This window comes from Bactrocera latifrons, unplaced genomic scaffold (assembly GCF_001853355.1).
Source record: "Bactrocera latifrons isolate USDA-ARS-PBARC rearing strain unplaced genomic scaffold, ASM185335v1 scaffold_2, whole genome shotgun sequence".
Classification (NCBI taxonomy): domain Eukaryota; kingdom Metazoa; phylum Arthropoda; class Insecta; order Diptera; family Tephritidae; genus Bactrocera; species Bactrocera latifrons.
In genome coordinates this window covers 3,279,118-3,297,715 of record NW_017535518.1, presented here as the reverse complement: position 1 = coordinate 3,297,715, position 18,598 = coordinate 3,279,118, and the positions used below count along the sequence as shown (strand labels likewise).

At 36.8% G+C, this 18,598-nt stretch overlaps 1 protein-coding gene across 1 annotated transcript in view; it reads right to left on the bottom strand.

Annotated features, from left to right (window-relative positions):
- Positions 1-4,084: 4,084 nt before the first annotated feature.
- Positions 4,085-18,598, bottom strand: part of LOC108967925 (probable serine/threonine-protein kinase kinX) — a 57,545-nt gene continuing 43,031 nt past the window's right edge. The window contains exons 2-5 of the mRNA XM_018931617.1: positions 6,345-9,284; positions 6,147-6,284; positions 5,865-6,072; positions 4,085-5,750 (exon numbers count right to left, since the gene is read on the bottom strand). Of these exons, the coding sequence (XP_018787162.1) occupies positions 5,440-5,750; positions 5,865-6,072; positions 6,147-6,284; positions 6,345-9,284 (3,597 nt within the window). The 3' untranslated portion in view covers positions 4,085-5,439. The remainder of the gene's footprint in view (positions 5,751-5,864; positions 6,073-6,146; positions 6,285-6,344; positions 9,285-18,598) is intronic.

The following is an 18,598-nucleotide window of genomic DNA, read 5'->3' as shown; positions in this document are numbered from 1 at the left end:
TTGTTTTTTAAATATGTTTTATTTTACAAAAGTAAACAACAAATAGTTTAAATCTTATATCAAACTTAAAAGCCAAATGATGCAAGGTTTTTGTCGAAAGTATAATATTAAAAATTGCTTTTTTTTCCGAAAATTCTGATATAAAAATATAAACAATTTTTAATAATATTGAATAGCTTAGACCACAAAAATATTCCAAAACTAGTTGTGAATTCTTTTTTCTGTTTTTAAACAACTTTAACACCGTATTTATTCAAATTTGTTTCCAAAGGTCAATAGCTTAAGAAATTTCAAAGAAAAAAATTAAATTAAATAAAAAAATTTATTTCGAGCTCATTTTTGTAAATTTAAAACTATTGATGAAAATCTAGAGACGCATAAATTATTTAATTTATGTTTTTTATTATTATTACTTTTTTATTTCTAAGACTTATTTATGTTTTTGGACGTTTGTACTTTTCATTACTTTTTGCACTAAATATATTAATTTTTATTTATTTGTGGTTTCATCTGTTTATTTAAATTATTATTTTGCTACCCTACAATTGTATAAATATTTTCCATAGCAAATATTTGAAATGTTTTCAATTTTATTGTACAATACTTATAATGTTATGCTGTTAAATTTTTTAAATGCTAATTAAATTGCATTTTGCACTCAAAGCAACAGTGTATTAGATATAGATGAAATGAAAAGTGAAAGCGAAAAGCGAAAAAAATATAAATAAATTTACCATAAATGTGTATTGTAAAAAAACAACGGATATTAAATAAATAAAGAAGCAAATACTTGAACTTTGGTGAAAATACACACACAAAAACGTATAGAATTTATTTAAAGTACCGATTTGAGGATAATTATAGTAATATGTAAGGCAACAAAACAAATTACAAACGGAAGCAAACACATTTAGGAAGCTAAACTAATCAAAATGATATTGAAAATATGACAGACAAACTTAATTTAAATATAAATAAACTAAGAAATTTTAATTAAATGCAAAAAAATGCGTTTGCGACGCAAGCGAATGGAAGAGAATGAAGTGAGTAAAGAAAACAGCATTTACGAGCTAAAGAAATTGGCGGAAAGCGATTACATCCATTGTACTCGCTGTGGCAGGCAGTGGCAGTGTAAACGCGCAAATAATATTATAATTATTGAAATAAATAAATGATGGAACAAAATTATAAATGAAAGCTATGAAAACCCTAAGTAATGTTAAATGAAAAATTTATGACAATTTTAAACGTCGATTTAATAAAGAATTTATGAAAAATTAAATGTAAACTTTTTAAATTGTAGTTTTTATTTGAAAATTTGCAAACCAGAGATTTTCCGAACATAACGGTAAGTTGTAAAAAAAATTGTTCCTATGCTTAATTGTTTACACTGTGGTTAAAAAATAGTAAAACCTTTTGAATTAAATTTCGTGTGAAAACTTTGAAATATTGCTTTTCTAAGTTGGTATGGATGTCACAAATGTCACATCAAAATAATCATTAGTGTTTAGTATAGGCCCGTCTTACTAAAGTACATAAAGTTCATTCGGTGATTTTTACGATGAGTGAAATTTTCCAACAAAGAAGTTCGATTAAATGTTGTGTGCGGAATCAAATTTCAAAGAGAGTCGCGAACGAGTTGACGACGAACCACGTCCAGGACGGCCATTAACATCCACTGATGATCAACACATCAAGAAAGTAAAGGAATCATTTGGGTCTAAGAAATGTAAAAGCACAATTTATACCAAAATCAGTCAGTTTTTTCGAAAAACAGCATCGTGTTAAAGTCTCTGAAACAATGCTTTTCGACTACCAGCATGTCAAGAAACGTATCTACACTGTCGATTAGTATCGTATCTATGCTTACGATCCGGAAACAGGCGATCAAAAACAATCCAAAAGATTTGTTGTTTGAAATTTATAAGTATTAAATTTCAAAAATATTCGTTTCATCCAGACGATGTTTGAAAAGGAATACATTTTTTTTTTTTTTTTTGTATGATAATTCCATCAAATATATGCAGCGTGGTGTGTGCCACGGAACCTTCTGTGCATATTACGAACAAGGAATTATGAAAGTTATAAAGCGGAAACTGTACGAAATGTAAGTTGTTCTCTCGTCATATTTTATAGCACTTCCCATAAAAGCGGAACCAAAGGCTTTTTGCAAGGTAGAATTCACTTCCTACTGGGAATCGAAAAACATCCGAATAAATGTAGAGCAGCTTCCAAACCGTCAAGAAGTATGCTCATATGCCAGTGAGAGAGAACAAGAGAGAAAAATGGCATGTTTACAAACACACATATGAATTATTGACAAAGTCACCTTTTAGATGCATTATTTATACATCTTCTTCTTCTTTACTGGCGTAGACACCGCTTGCGCGATTATAACCATTACACACAACATACACTTCTATTTTCACTCTTTTCTTAGCTTTCCCCTCTGTTCGTAATTTGCACACTTGCCAATTAATATTTCCTTTACTCTCATACAATTTGCGTAAACATTCTACTTCCATATAACACAAAAGCATAATACATTTGGATTCTTCAAATTAGTTTCTAAATCATATTTATTAACCTTGAGCTTCGAAAATAATGGTACGCAATAGAAGATAGGATAAAAAATTTCTCCAAATAATTGCCTAAGTATCAAACTACTATTTCTTAATTAATGGCAACCCCGCTTTTAGTGCCAACTATCTCTCTCTCTCTCTTTCTTACCGCTGATTCAGCATTGCGGCTTCCTCGCTGAAGCGACGGAAACAGCTCAGTTTCAGATCGGAAATGAAAGTGTGCGCGTTCGGTTATTCTAAGTGAAAGCTATTAAATACATTAATGAAAAGTGACGTCTTTTGAGACAATGTGGTTTACAAACCACCGACACTTGACTTTATTCTTAGTTTTCGCACAGGTTGTTTCATTTCACTCAAATCATACATAAATATTAATTAAGTTAAGAAAGTGTTAATAAAATATGTTTGGAAAAAATATATTCATGGAATTCTTTTATCGCTACAGTTGTTCTTATTATTTCGAACAAGTCTGTATGTTAATTTTTTGTGTGTTAAAATTATACCCTTGCAAATTCATATCCATACATGTATGAATATGTAAATATTTGTTTATCATATATACAAACACATCTTACCAACTTTATACAAAGCTTTTTTCATGGTTTGTGTCTTTGCTACAGGCAACCGGTTCAAAACAGCACTGCGTTAGCAAAGACCCAATTATACTTGAAAAATATTCTGTTCGTACTGTATTTCGCTGAGCAGAATGCCTTAATATTTGAAGTTTCGTGCTCGAGTCTTTTGAAAATCAAAATAATAATGGAAAAATAAATGAAATTGAATTGTTTCTGTATGCTGTTAGTTATTCATGACTTTTTTTTTTTTGCCTATTTCGACATTCTTTGCTATACCATACTGAAATTTCATTATGATGTTTAAAATAAAGTATTTCCGAAACTAATGTTTCATTCGCGGAGGAGAGCGGAGTCCCGTGCAGTAGTGGAAGACCTTATGTTTAGCACCGTAAGAGAAGAAAATCGATTTTTTTTTTATGCTATCACACAAGATATGCCACAGAAGGATACTACTGAAGTAGCATAGCTATCAAAATTAAGTATTAATTTCATTTCATAGACTCTAAGAAAAAAGTTCTTTTTTAGTTTCACTTTATTTTGGCTCTGCTGTAAGCCTTGGCTGTGAAAACTTGATTAAGTTTCCTGTATTTTATATGAAACTTATGAAAGTTAGAGTATTCAACAACTCTTTTCTCTTTTACTGTTTTCTCAAAGAAACCCTGTTTGCACTTAGTGGTGATTTCTTCATGAGTAAAGCTAAAACTATTTCTTCTAAGGGTTGATTTCTCCACGAGTAAAGCTAAAACCAAGTCATTTAATTTTTTTACTTAACTTTATTAATAAATGAAGCTCAGCATAACATTTTACAGTATTATACTCGTTTAAATTAAAATGAATTTAAGCAAACGAGATTCGATGAATTTGCATTCAAAATGACATAAGTATATTTTTACATGTTTTCGTATAAAAATTAAAATAATTGCGTTGTATATACATTAAGATACGGGGTAGTATTATTACAAAACAAAATTCGTCTAAATTATTTAGACAGTATTTTTCTAATTATCATCTTAACAATACGCATATTAAATATAATATTTTCAATAAATTTTTTTTTATTTTGAAAAAAAGTATTAATTTTTTATTGACAATTAAATGATGATTTGGGTGCAAAATATTAAATATGCTTGTGTGTAAATGAGAATATGCGTTTTTATTTGTCTTGTGTTAAATAATATGGATGAGCGGCAGTGATGTAAGAATCTTCTATAGTTTTATTTAACTGAAAAATTTTATAGAGATACTGAATGCGTGCATACTGGTAGTGGAAGATTAAACGAAGCACATGCTGGATTTTTAATTATGAAAATCTGCCATATTTTACCAAAAGCTTTCACTTTTTTGAAAAGCTGCATGTTTTACCAAAAGCTTTCACCTTTTAGTGAAAATATGTCATATTTTACAAAAGCTTAAATCTTTTTACAAGGCTGAAAGATTGCACTAAAAAGAAAAGCATTTTTTTGGGAAAAGTTCGAATAAAGCACAGATTTAAAGCATCATAGTGATTACTTTGAAGGCTTTAAATCTTAAGGTACTCGTTTTACCAATTTGATTACTTTTACTAAGAAATCAGAGCTTTTTACCACGAAAAAGTTCGTATAAAACTCAGCTTTAAAGCTTCTAAGAGAATGCTCCGAAGCTTAGAGCTTAAAAGTACTCAATTGTTCAGCAAAAGTACAATTATTAATTCATACAATCAAGAAGTCATCGCAAGAATCTTGAAAACATTTAATTTTTCAAGCTTTCCATGAACAAAGAAATAAGGTGCCGTATTTCAGTTAACTCTACAACTTGCTTCACCATACGTTTTGGGTTATATATACATATTTTACGACTGTAGAGTGTTATGATTTTGTAGAACACAAAAATTTCCAGATGAATAGCATACATCGTAACTGTTAGCGGAAATAACTTGTAATATTGGAAGCACCAGCAGATTTTGTTGTTTTTTCGAAATTACTTACTAACAAAGAAAGATATAAAACCAATAATTTATGTATTAAATAGCCGAAAGTTACCACTGAAATATTAACTAACTTTAAAGCTTTCGTCGCACAAGCTTTGAAAGCTTTAAAGCGCACCTGGCAAGATTTACTTCAAACAATTTTTTTTTTGTTGTAGAACAAAAATATTTTTAAACAAATTTTTCAACTTGAAGTCTGTTAATTCGGAAAATCGTTTTCTATATGTTCTTTTCTTAAATTAAAGCCTATATATTATGTTTTTTAATGTTAACTTAATAATGTTGTTTGTGCTTTTGTGCAGCTTTGAAAGCTTTAAGCTCACGCCAGCACACCATCCAATGCGTGTATGACGCCATTTGTTGCCGGTATATTCGAGGTGACCATTTGTGCGTCGTTCACCTTGATTTTGCCAGCGGATGTCTTTTGTAGTATAACGGTTTTGCCGGTTTGCAGAGAATCCTTCACTTGATAGAAACGCATGCCTGCGGAGAAAAGTGAACCAGGTACAATGTGTTTCATCGCGAACTCTTCAGCAGCATCTTTGTCATTGAACAGCTTATCCAACGTATCGGATTCCATATCGCGGAAGCTCTTGTCCACTGGCGCGAAAACGGTGTAGGTTTTGATGCCTATGAATAAAGAAAAAGACGAAGATATTGAGAACCATATTATATTTAAATTTGAAGAAGCTGTAGAAGGGTCGAAATCAGCAAATATTTCAAAGCTTGGGAGCATTCACTTACCTTTGCTTTGTAGCTTCTCCGATAAGCCAGAAGTGTATAGAATTTTCAAGAAGTTGGAGAATCTATTCTCGCGGTCTGATTGTAGTGTCTGCAAGAGATCGCCAACTGGTAGCGGAAACATGACACGATCGACTGCGTGGGCGACACCTTGCGGTATCTTTATGTCCTTCTTGTTCAGTAAGACCATAGCGCCGTTTATTGTTGTGATCTGTAGGAGAGTGAAATATTTCATTGTGGTCAATATCATTTATTTTTTCCATATTGATGGTTTTCTGTACTCACAGTCACATCGTTCCACTCCTGATCGTGCATGGTGTATTGGTTAACGCGCAACTGCGTGCCCGCCAAAGAAACGCCTGTCATCTCATCCTGCAGCGTTGCAATCTCGAAGGCACCAGGTATCACGTGATGCAACAATAGCTGTTCCATGGAGAAATAAAAATGAAAATTTTATTCAAATAATATCTTTCAAGCACTTACGCCACTCAGCAGTCTGGGGTTCGCCTTGAACTTCTCCTCAGCGCGTTCGGGTCCACCAAGTTGTACCAGCAAGTTCTTGAATGCCTTATCCGTTGGTACGAAGATCGTGTATGGACCGGTCTCATTCAAAATACTATCCAAACCGGATTGACGTAAATATTTGGCCATGGCGAAGAGTCCGTTCGATTTAAGTATCTGTATGAGATCTTCACTGGGGTTGGTAGACGTCACCTCGGCAGCCTTTTCGTTATTTTCAGTTTCTTGCACCAACGTATCGGTGTAGTGACCTGACTCGGGCACCGTATCGACCAAACGTTCGGTGACGGCAAACGGTGTTGAGGTCTCATAAACTGCAGGCGCAGTAGAGGCGGTGTAAATTGGCGCGGGTGTTGTATAGTAGGTTGTGGCTGTAGACTCTGGTGCGGGCGGTGCTAGAGACACCTCAGCAGGGCTGGTGCGATGCACAAGTGGCGCGTAGGTAGTGCTGGGGAAGACATACGGCGATGTGCGTGTGGAATGGTACTGGTGACGTATCGGTGATGTGCGCGCGAATGGGAATTCGGTGGTGGTTGTGGTCGTTGTAGTAGTGCTAGTTGTTGTGGTTGTTCTTGGAGTAGTGGTCGATGTAGCGGTAATCTTTATAATATTACCACCCTGTATTTCGACCACCTCATCATTGGGTAGTGTTAGACGCGAGACTGAGGGTGGCAGCTTAATTTCACCGCTGCGTATGCGCTCCAAAATGCTCTCCACCTCGGCACCAGTTTGCTTTGTTTCCTTCTCGCCATTGGCTTTGACACCCTGTATCTTGAAGCTACCATCTGCTTGCTCCTCAAGATAGACGTATGTTGCCTTCTTCTTTGGCGGTAAGGTGGGTACTGGCTGCGGTGCAGGCGCTGGTTTATTCGAACTCAAACCTTCAATTTCATAGCCATCGGGTATAAGTCCGCGTTTGGCCAGTTCTTCAAGCGTTGGTGGTTCATCGGAGTCAGACTGTATCACAGCGGAGCTTGCGATGCTGTTGGCGCCACTTGAGATACCCTCAATATCCCCACCATAAAGTGAAGCCAAATTGGAGAGATCAACACCACCGGGCAAAGCTTGTGGATTGATGGCTGCTTCTGGAACCGGTGAACGCGAGATTTGTACTTTCGAGCCATTTGGCAAGACAAGATCCTTCGCACTTTCGGGCGCTACATCTGATATACTCAGTTTACCACCAGCTGGCGCGCTCACTACCTCAGGCGCTGAAATGCCTTGTTGGGCCAGCAAGGATTGCAGTTGATCTTGTGAAAGCGCTTGTTGTCCTTTAACCAAATTGGGATCGGTGGTGCGTATGACTTGCACACGTTGACCGTTTGGTAATACCAAATCCATCTCGGAGTATGTTTTGTTATCATCTTCCTTCTGTGGCGCTTCAGCCAGCGCAGCCTTCAATTGCTTCAGCAGCTCATCGCGGCCAATGGTTTTGACGGGTTTCTTGCCTGGTGTGGTTTTCATGCCATACTTGCCGAGCTCGGCCTTCACTTGCGCATAGACGTTTTTGCTGTTCTGTTTGCTCGGTGCTGTAGTTGCTTCAGTGGTGGTAGTAGTTGTGGTTGTTGTTGTTGTTGGGTGTTCCTCGTGATACTTCTGCAAAGCGGATGAAAACAGATGGAGTTCGGATGGTGCTAATGGGCGACTGCGTGGTGGCTGGTAGTTCTGGTATTGTTGCTGTTGTTGCTGCAGCTGCTGCTGTTGTTGTTGTAGTGGTAACTGCAAAGTAGGCGCCAATTGTTGCTTGAGTGTCTGCTGTTTGGCAAGGAATTCCTCATGTTGCTGACGCACCTTATTCTGTGACTTCTCGTATTGCTTCTGCACGAACTGTTCGTGCTTCTGTATGATCTTCTGTTTGTACTCCTGATCGGCCGATTGAGCTTGCGGTGTTGGCAGCGTGGCGAATTGTGGATTGACAAACTGTTGTTGAGGCTGTTGCTGAGGCTGTGGTGCCGCTGATGGGAAGGCAGTCGACTGCAGGTTGGGGAAGATCTGTGGCACTGGAAGGCCCAAGTTGGGTGTCAACTGGAAGGCGCCATTCTGCTGCTGTTGCAATGGCAACTGTTGGTAGTTCGTGTGTTGCTGCTGTTGCTGTTGTTGTGGCAGTAGCAACAATTGTGGTTGTTGTTGTTGCTGCTGTTGTTGCTGGAAAATCAACTGTGGTGTAGTGGAGAATGCGGCTTTCAGCGGCGCCTGCGCCACGCTTTGCGTCTGGAAGGTGGGTATTGGCAGTGAGCTCGGCAGCTTCTGTTGCGTCTGTGGCAGACCAAAGTTTGAGGGTCCTGCTTGTTGCGACTGCTGTGGTTGCTGCTTATAAATACTGTTGGGTAGCGTGGAGTAGAGTGGTTGTTGCAGCGGTTGTTGTGGCTGTGTGGCCTGTGACTGGAATGGCTTGTTATTGTAAGAACGTTGCGGCAAGCTCTGTTGTGGTCCCACCTGTTGATTACCAAAATTACGCAATGTCAAGAAATTTTGCGTGTGTTGGTCGACATTTTGTTGTTGCTGCAAGGGCTGTTGTTGTTGCTGTGGCTGCTGGAAGCGTATCGGCTGCTGTGGTGTATACAATTGGTTCTGCGTGGAGCGTTGGAAGACTGAGTTCTGTTGGTATTGTTCATTGTTGTTGATGTTGTTGATGTTGTTGTTAGCGTTTTGGTTATTTACGTAATTGCCACGTCCGTTGCCGCTAGGCGGGAAACGTGTATTCACAGTAGGTGCCACCTGTCGGTTGCGTTGTTGCTGAGTTTGTATGGGTACTTCCACGCTTGGAGCTTGCTGCAGGAAGTACTGCTGTTGCTGTTGTTGTTGCTGCTGGGTCTGACGCTGTTGTGTATGGTGATGCACGTCCGTTAGAATATGCTGTTGGGTAGAGAGCTGCCGGCGGAATTGGTTGTGAAAGGGAATCGGCTGCAATTGGAAGAAAATAATTGGTGTTGAACAAAAAATTTTTATTCTGAGTAATTTTACTACTTAAAATATTTTCTGAATATTGTATAAATCAGGACAATATACATTCTTCCAAGATATTTTGAATTTGCTACATAAAATACCGAAATATAAAAGCTCCACGTAATTTTCAAATTCTAATTTTCTATAAATTTTACTTGTAAATAATTTTTCAATAATGTGTATCCCCCTAATAAACCTAAACATATCGGTAATTCTACTTTTTCCCAATACCAGCCAATGTCAACCGCGAAATTTATAGCACAACAAACTACTATTATTACATAATTTTCACTTTCAAACGCACAAACTCAACGACCTCTCAATGCCAACATCACACATTCGATAGCTGTTAGCATTACTCTACTTTCGTGGACTTCGTGGACTTAAAGTGGATCAACGGCGCTATTGCAAAATACCTACAGTCTTATAAAGCAAAAACCTGTAACTGGGTAAAAGGAAAAATTGCGCACGAAATTGGAGCAAGGCAAGTTTAACTGGTAAAATTGCCCAGTCAATTGTCGTTTGCAACGAGAGTGTGCGCATGCGCAACACATCAACAGCCTAATGTGCAAAAATACGCATTGTAATTGGTTCAGGCAAAACAGACTGACTGCTTTTTAGCAAACCGCTTTTGTTGCCGTTGATGATGGCTTCTGCGGTCACATTGAAAACGTCAACCAGTTTTGTGTGTTCGATGACAAAAGCATCGCTGTGGCTATGACGAAGTCTTGTTGAGATTTACGATGCTGTAAAGTTGTATTGCTTATTTTGCAAGTATGTATGAATATCCGTATTTAATTACATCGACACTTTCAAAGCGTTGATTTACACGAATAATGGCGTAACTCCAAATGCCAAATATTTCAGTTAATTCGCTAAATGGGATATTCTATACAGAAATATATATTATAATGGATTTTCAGCCTTATTGCTGATAGCATTTATCTGAATAAGGAAATTCCCTTCTGATTTGCTTAATTGTATATTTTCAATTTCAGTTTTGATTTTTTCGAATGGTAAATTGACTTCTGAAAGAGAGAAGCTTGTCGGTTACAAATACATTGTAATATATAATATAGTGGTATAAACTTATATATTACAATTGCTTTTTTTCTTAATAATACCAGATATCATGAATATCTTTATCCTTTATAATAATGAAAAACAAAAGCTTATTAAATAAGCTACACTACAAGTATATTCCGCCCCAATAATATCTGCACAATGGATTCTTCGGTCACTTTAAGGCTAAGTGTCATTTCGAAAGAAGCGGAAAAGCGACAGGGTGTATCGACTTCGATTTGGCACTACAACTATGGGTCGGTCTGTGTTGGAAACACCAAATTTCGCCATTTGTCTCAATCATTAGTGAAGTTACGTTAGTTATACATGCCAAATGCAGAGAGGCCATTATGCACTTGATCCTTTCATTGAATAAGCTCATACAGTTCGGGGTTCTATGTATATTCTTCGATACTCGTCGCTACACTAAGAAGAGTTTTTTTGAAGTACTTTCTCATCTCGGTTAGTCATCGCTTACATTTCTTCGGCGTTAAATATGTCAGGAATGACAAGGGACTTAAAGAGTGCAACTATTGTTGTACTTTTCAATTTCCTACCGATTCCAAAGTAGCTCAATTTTACAATTTTATTTCTGCAATCAGTGACGTAGTTACCAAGACTAAAAGAATGTGTATGGTCACCAAGCACCTCATCTTGCCCTCGTTCACGACAAGTTCAACCGCTTTCACTTCTTTTTCTTGGTTAGAAAAATCTGCACTGACGACTATATTGTTGAGCTAAGATGCCAATAGCATTTGTATATACAGTCTTTTTAGTCTTTTTAGAGTAGATAGTGCAACTGCGGCTAAGATTAGTGATCCATATAACTTTTTTGCAGCATTATATTATCTCGAAGTTGGTGTATGAGAGAATCTCACTATCTAAAACCCCGTCTGGTATCGAAATATTCTAAGAAGTTTCTCCTTTTTATGGAGCTGAAGATTGTGCTCAACATCATTCTACATAACTGTATGAGTTTTGCAGAGATACAAAATATGGACATGACATCAAATAGGTATCTCCTGTCAGTGCAGTTGAAACAGCTTTTAAATCGACAAAAGGCTGATGAATGTCAATATATTATATTTGCCGAAGGTATTCTCAAAGATTCAATGTACTGTAAAAATCAATTCAATGTTGGATTTGCTAGGTCCAAACCGACATTGATAAGTTTCAAGTCATTATTTACACCAAGTTTATATGCTCTTAGGAAGTATGATCACCCGTGCTAATGAGCGCAAGCTGCGGCATATTCCTTCTCATGAGGAGGATGATGGCGAGCTGAGCTCATTTTCCGTTGTCCATCTGTTTGTATATATGCCTATATGCCATCTAGTTCCTCAGTTTTTCAGAAATCGATCTGAAATTTTGCACGCGTCTTTTTCTCTTTGAGTATCTGCTTATTTTGCAAAACCACCTACATCGGATCACTATAACATATAGCTGCAACACAAACTGAACAATCGTAATTAAGTGATTGCATGAAAACCTTTTCATTTGGCGAGATATCTTCATGGAAATTTATATGAATTATTGCTTTAAGCAATGATGCCATGAGCGAAGAAAATGTTTAGAGCGATTTCCTATAGCTTATATAATTGCCATACAAGCTGGCCGATCAAAATCAAGTTCTTGTAAAGGATCTTCTTGTAATTCTGAACGTTACTATATCTTCTGTGTAACCGAGGTTATGTTTTTTTTTTTTTTGTTTTTTCGTAATTTAAGCAAAAAAGACACAATTGTAAAAGGGAGAAATTTCTTTCCTTAAGCATCAAATAAATATTTGGAAGTAAAAATATAATTATTTTCAAATTACCTATTTCCTTTCATGCACGAAATTCTTGTTGTGAGAAATTAAATTTCATACGCGCTAAAGAAAATATTAAAGCATATTATATGAAAGCTCTTAAATGCAACCGACCGCCTACTACCGGTGTTACTTAATCTAATAACATTACAGATATCTTTTCGGCTATGTAATTGCTTATTTATGCCGATTGAATGCTGTTTTTTTGACGCATTAGTGCCGCTTCTGCTTTCCACACATTTACTTGTTTACTTTTATTAATAATTTTTCAACGTAATCACTGTTTTTTCAGCTTATATGTGAGTACACTTACAAAACAAACGCTTTGGTCTGGCGCAGGTAAACACCGAAAACTCTTTTCGAGTTTTTTATTTACTTTTGTTTTAGTATTTTTTCGCCGCATGGCATTTATAATCTCGGCGTGGCCGCATAATGCGCGTTTTGCCGCATCATTTCTTGGAGGCGCTGCCGCGCATGCGCGCCGCCAGCATACTTCAGATTTATTACCTGCACAATTAATGTACAATGTGGCATGTACGGCTGTAGTAAATTGAAAATGACAACAACAATGTTGCATTGCGTACAGGGCAATAGGGAAACAAATAGTAATCGGCAAATTGTTGGTGGAAGAAAAAACTTGACAAACAACGCAGCGATTTGTGGCTGCGGCATTAGCTTAGACGCGCTTACGCTACAGCGGCGGTTTATTACTGCTTTTGTTGTATAACGCATCATTTTTGCGTTTGTTTAACGCTCTTTTGTTTCCCTTCAATTATTTCCAGCTTCTTTTTGTATCGGTGTGTTGTTGTTGCTGTTTTCATGCCCTCCCACTTTGGCCCATTGTTGCGCACAATTGCTTTTGTTTATCACTGCATGCTACAAATTTGAGCGGTATTATGCTACATATTGTTTTTGTAGTGCCCTGCAAAGGTTTACTATTAACAACAACAACATCGACGCCATAGACCACTGCAATTACGCACACCGTAATGAGGAACGCGCAGCGATTTCAGCTGCGAAGCGAGAAAAAATTGCTGCTTGTCGGCACTTAACAGCCACAGCATCCACACACACACACACACACACACACTTGCGCACACACACATATTTGTAAGCATATTAAAAATCTATTACATTTTTCGCGGTTTACGCGTACATGAATGCAAATTAATTACGCATCACTCATACCACCTGGCGCACCACCGCTGCGCCTCCCACCGTCCGGTAAGGCATCGGGTTACGTGACGCCTGCTGCGCTCATTGCTGCGGTTTGTTCATTTCGTTCACAGCTCTGGCGTCGCGTGCAATTTAGCCCAGTTCATTTAATGTGTTTGTTATTGTTTTTGCTGCGCAAGCGGCGCTTTTTGGTATCAGTTGGTTTCAACTTTGCGGTTATCCCATCACTATTAACGGACGTTTTGCAGGTGCGGCCGTCGCTTTTATGTGTTGCATGTAGAAATTTCGCCGCTGCCAAACGGCAGATAAATACATAATTCTCATCGGCTGTCTTCGGTTTGCCAGCTCATTGCAAATGACGGAATTTGAAGTGTTTCGTTGATGCATGTGAGTAATGGCGATTGTGCAACAGTGTGTTGCGGCCGTGCCTGTGGTTGTGAATGCGACTGATATGGCATTTTCTTCCATAATTTAATGTAAATAAAAAATAAAAAAAAGATGACCAACTTTTTTCCTGTTGCATCAAAAAGCACGTAAAGTTGCTAAACTGAAAATTGCCAGTTAATAGATTTAGTAATAGACTTGTTTTAATTTCGAGCGGCATGCAAAAATTGTTAAAAAACTTAATAGAGATGAGAAATTAAATAAATCATTCCATTAAACTGGATTATAGTTGCAATAAATAATTGTCATGCAGATGAAATATTTAAATATCCGCTTCAAGCCACTTTAGACTTTGTTTTATAATATTTTCGTCGAGCAATTAATAGTAGTAAGTTACGAAAATCATAGTTTATCCACTAAGTGGCCCCTAAAGTGGTGAAAATATATATCATCACACAACTCTGTGAAGAGTATATTCAGTTTTTCAGATGCTTTATGAAGCTATTTATGACAAATATTTCTAGAAATTCTAGGTACCACGACCAACCGACGTCATAAGTTGACCAAGTGAGATCTCCTTCTTAATCTCACCTTACCTAATGCAAATATCTCAAAATATTGCCCTTAACGTATACAACTATCTTTGAACACTCCATTATCTCACGTATTTTCATTACATCACTCCAAAAATTATGAAGAAGCAATTAAAAAATGTGTACGCAATTTGTTACATAACTACAATTACGCGTAGCATTCATCAAAATATTCCACAATTATGAAAACAATAATAAAAGCAACGTTACCTCAAAGCAATAAAACACTTTTCTAATAACTTCAAGCGTTGCCTGCCAAGAAAGCCAATTATCATACAATTTGCAGGGGTGATTCTTCGTACTACACCAACAACAAAGTAAAGCCAACTCGTCACTTCTATTTCACCTCATTTTCTGCCACACTTTACTCTGTTCCAACACAAATAAATAACGCTTATGTGCGAATTAATAAATAATAGAGCAATTGCTGAATATGCAATTAAAGTGTGGGCAACAAAAAAAAAAAAAAAAAAAAAAAAAAAAAAAAAACTAATCGTGCGCATGTCGTTAGAATATGACTACTACATATCTTCTGTACTTCTCGGAATTCGCTTTGCAGCATCCAAAATACTTTCTACACTTGCGTGAAACATATTAAGCAGAGCCGCTGTAAGACTCCACATATAGGCATACCAACAAATGCACTTGCAACAATTGTTAGGTTTTAGTTAGAAATCTGCAACCTCATCTACATATTGGCCAAGTGTGTTGACTTGCATTTTATTCTGCTGGTATGCTGGTGCCACTAATTATATCACATTCTATTTTTCGTTGCATGATGTCAGTGCTATTTGCTTTTATTGTTATCGTTTTTACTGTGCGATTTATGCAAATATAGCAAAACCCTAAATTTGTGGCATGACAAATGATGCAGCGAGTGAGTGGCAGGCAATTAAAATTATTGTTGCTATGAATTGGTTTTAAAATTGTAAAGTTTTCGGAAGAAAACTTGTCTGAAGGCATGAATTGAAGTGTAATTTGTCAAATGTGTGAATTTTTCGTAAAAAGTATGTTGGAGATGATCCGCTCTTTGCAACTTTCAAACTTAATTTCGTTAGTAATGGTTTCAGACATGAAAGTTAGTTTCGAGACTCAAGGTAAAAGCCTTTGAATTACCTGTAAAGAAAACATAATCTTGGACTGTAAACTTGGAATGGTACATACAGCTTTTGAGAGGTTTTTGGTCTACTATATATGAAAAATATTCTCTTTGAGTCTTAAGAAAGGTCGATTTGAGATCATAGAATTACTTTAACCCGGACCTTTGAACAATCGTCGGAATATTCCGATCCTGCATTTAGAAACTTAAAACAGAATAACTTTTTCCATAAAAAATATCGAACTTTGCGCTTGAAAAAATATGCGGTGAGATCTTCTTCATAACTTTAATATGAAGAGAACCTCAGCTGAAAGTCATTCTGCTTTGCTGGAAGTTTATGATGAACGTACTTTAGCTGAGCGAACGTTCCCACTGGATTTCACGTTTCAAAAGTGGAGGACTTTTGGAACTGGAGAAGGCGAAGAACAGTCGCTGTAGCCAAAAATTTTGAAACTGAGAAACATTACTTGTTGAACATTGCTGCCAAACTCTTTTGAGATGAAATTAAGAAAGATGTGAAAATGTTATAGCTTCAAAGGGGTAATACTTTTACACATGTTTTTCATAAATGAAGGTTAAAATTTTGAGCAAAATGAGTAATAAAGAAAAAACAAAAATGAGTGGTCAAAAATCTCCGGCCTGAATTGCTTTTTGCAAGAAAAATACTGACGAAACTAGGGAATTTTGCGTGCTGTTAAATATTGTCTTTTTGAAGGGCAAAATACGGTTGGAGAAAAGGTAACCGTTGAAAAGTGATTTGCTGGGTTTGAACGCAGTAGACGCCCACAAGAGGTTATTACCGATGAAAACATCAAAAAGTCCACAAAATAGTTGTGAAACTGATGTTCTAATGAGTAAGAAGATGTACGTCATATCACTCACGAATATTTGGGTATGATAAAGCTCTGTGCAAAGGGTATGTGGCGCGAGCTTACTTTTGACGAAAAACAACAACGGGTTGATGATGCCAATCGGTGTTTGAAGACTTTAAAGCATAAGATAGTTTTCTCATTGTGGATCATGGCCTCATCGTTTCACTCCGAAGCCCATTGGACGGTCATTCGAATGAACTGCACCCAAAGAACCTGCTCCATAGCGTGGAAAAACGCAACAGTCGGCCGGAAAGGTTATGGCATCTGTATTTTTGGATTCGCATGGAATAATTTTTATTGACTACCTTGAAAAAAGGAAGACCACCAACTATTACAACGACATGCAGAGATGCTACTAAAGTGCAAACTCTTAATATAGTTTCTGCAATTAAATGCCGCCATATTCTAGCAGCAGTTCCAAAAATCAAAATTGAAAGGATTTCGCAAGTGATTGACATGAAAAGGTAATGATAATAAAATTTAAAATTATCCACTAGTCACGCAACCTAAGGCGTATTTGGCTAAGACACGCAACAATAAAAACACTGCATTCGAAAAATCAACATCAAATCACATAATTGAACAGCTGACCAATTCCAAATGATGGTATAAGAAAACCTTTTCACAAAAAATAGGCAAAAAATAAAATAATCTGATAGAGAGCTACGCACACAGCGCAAAGCCGAAAACCCTAAGTGGTGAGTGGTTGTAAACCAAAAAACATCAAATAAAATTAAAATAAATAAAAACATAAATAAATAAATAAACTAGACAAACGAAAAATTGAAGAGCTGCACACAACGGGTATACAAAAACAACATACAACTTGCAGCGCCACAGACGACAAGCATTGCAGGGAATGCGCTTGCGCAATAATCGCGTCTTGCGACCTCAAAAACAATTGGCCAAAAATAATGGAAATGGACAGAAACAAGCTTTTTGCCAAGAAGCAGCCAACGCAACACACACTCAGCTACACTTGTGGTAGATATACAAGAGTCAAGCTAAGCGATGTCCGCCAATTACGCAAACGCGCAAGCCGAAATCGGAAAATTCGATGAGCATACGAAAAAATATAAACGCGAAAAAAAAGCATTTGCAAAAACTTCAGCGAAATAAACATAAATATGCGCTTGAAAAGAGAACGGAAGAATCGAAGAATCGCAAATTGAAGCATTTTCCAAGCAACTGCCGAAATATGGTGAGAATATATCAGCAATCGACAGTTGTTGCTGCGGCTGCGGCACGAACAACCTTGAATTAGTTGCAATCATTGCAAGTAGCGGCAGCAGCACAAAATGCATGTCGATAGACAAAACACGAACATAAATATTGAGAATAGCAAGGAAACGCACGAATTCCAACCGCCATCGAACAGATGGGCAACAGCATCAGTGCATTTTGAGGTTGTGAGCATTGAATTGCGCAAAAGTCCAACTGTTAAAAGTGAACTGAATAGCGGCTAACGAAGTTGAGCAAAATATGATGGAAGCTGCGGATAGTTGAAGAACGTTTCGCACTGCGTGATCTTCTGGTACTTGGGTTCAAAGCCGAGTTAAATGAACTGTGAAAGATTAAGACGCTACCACACAGTAGCTTTGAATATGTAATTAGTTCAATTTTGGTTCGATTGAGAGTTAAGGGTCTTTGGTCAAAGATAATAATACGAAACAGAATAATGAAAATTAAGTTATAAAATTTTGAACATTGCCTAAAATGCTGGAAATCTTCTACATCTAAGTTGAATGGCTCCGGAGTAGAATAATGAAGTCATGTTTTATCAATTGTCGCATATCACAAAATTTTTGACTTAATTCGATTCGAATGATACCAACTTGGTATAAACTTTTGCATATCCAAATGTTCATGTACAATATGTTAAATAAATCCAGAAGCCATGTTTCAGCTATTAACGCATACCCACACAAAACCTTGGGTTTTTATTCAGTTCGAACGACACCAACTTGGTATAAATATTCGCATAGCCAAATATTCATGAACGATATGTCCATCGTGCTCTTATGATTTCATTAGTGTGCCAGCTTTCTCGATCAACTTCCCTATATTTTGCTTTACAGTCATCTAAAAACTATTTTGTGAACACTTTTTGATATTCTCATACATAGTGAATGTCCACTTGCTTTTTCAAACTAATTCCGAATGGTGGTGTCGTCTATTGTAGAGCCCGAATAACACTCGTCAAGTCGATTTTAGATATCCGCTGCATCATTTGCTCACGTACTATACTTTTGAAGGCTTATGTCCAGCTAAAAATCATT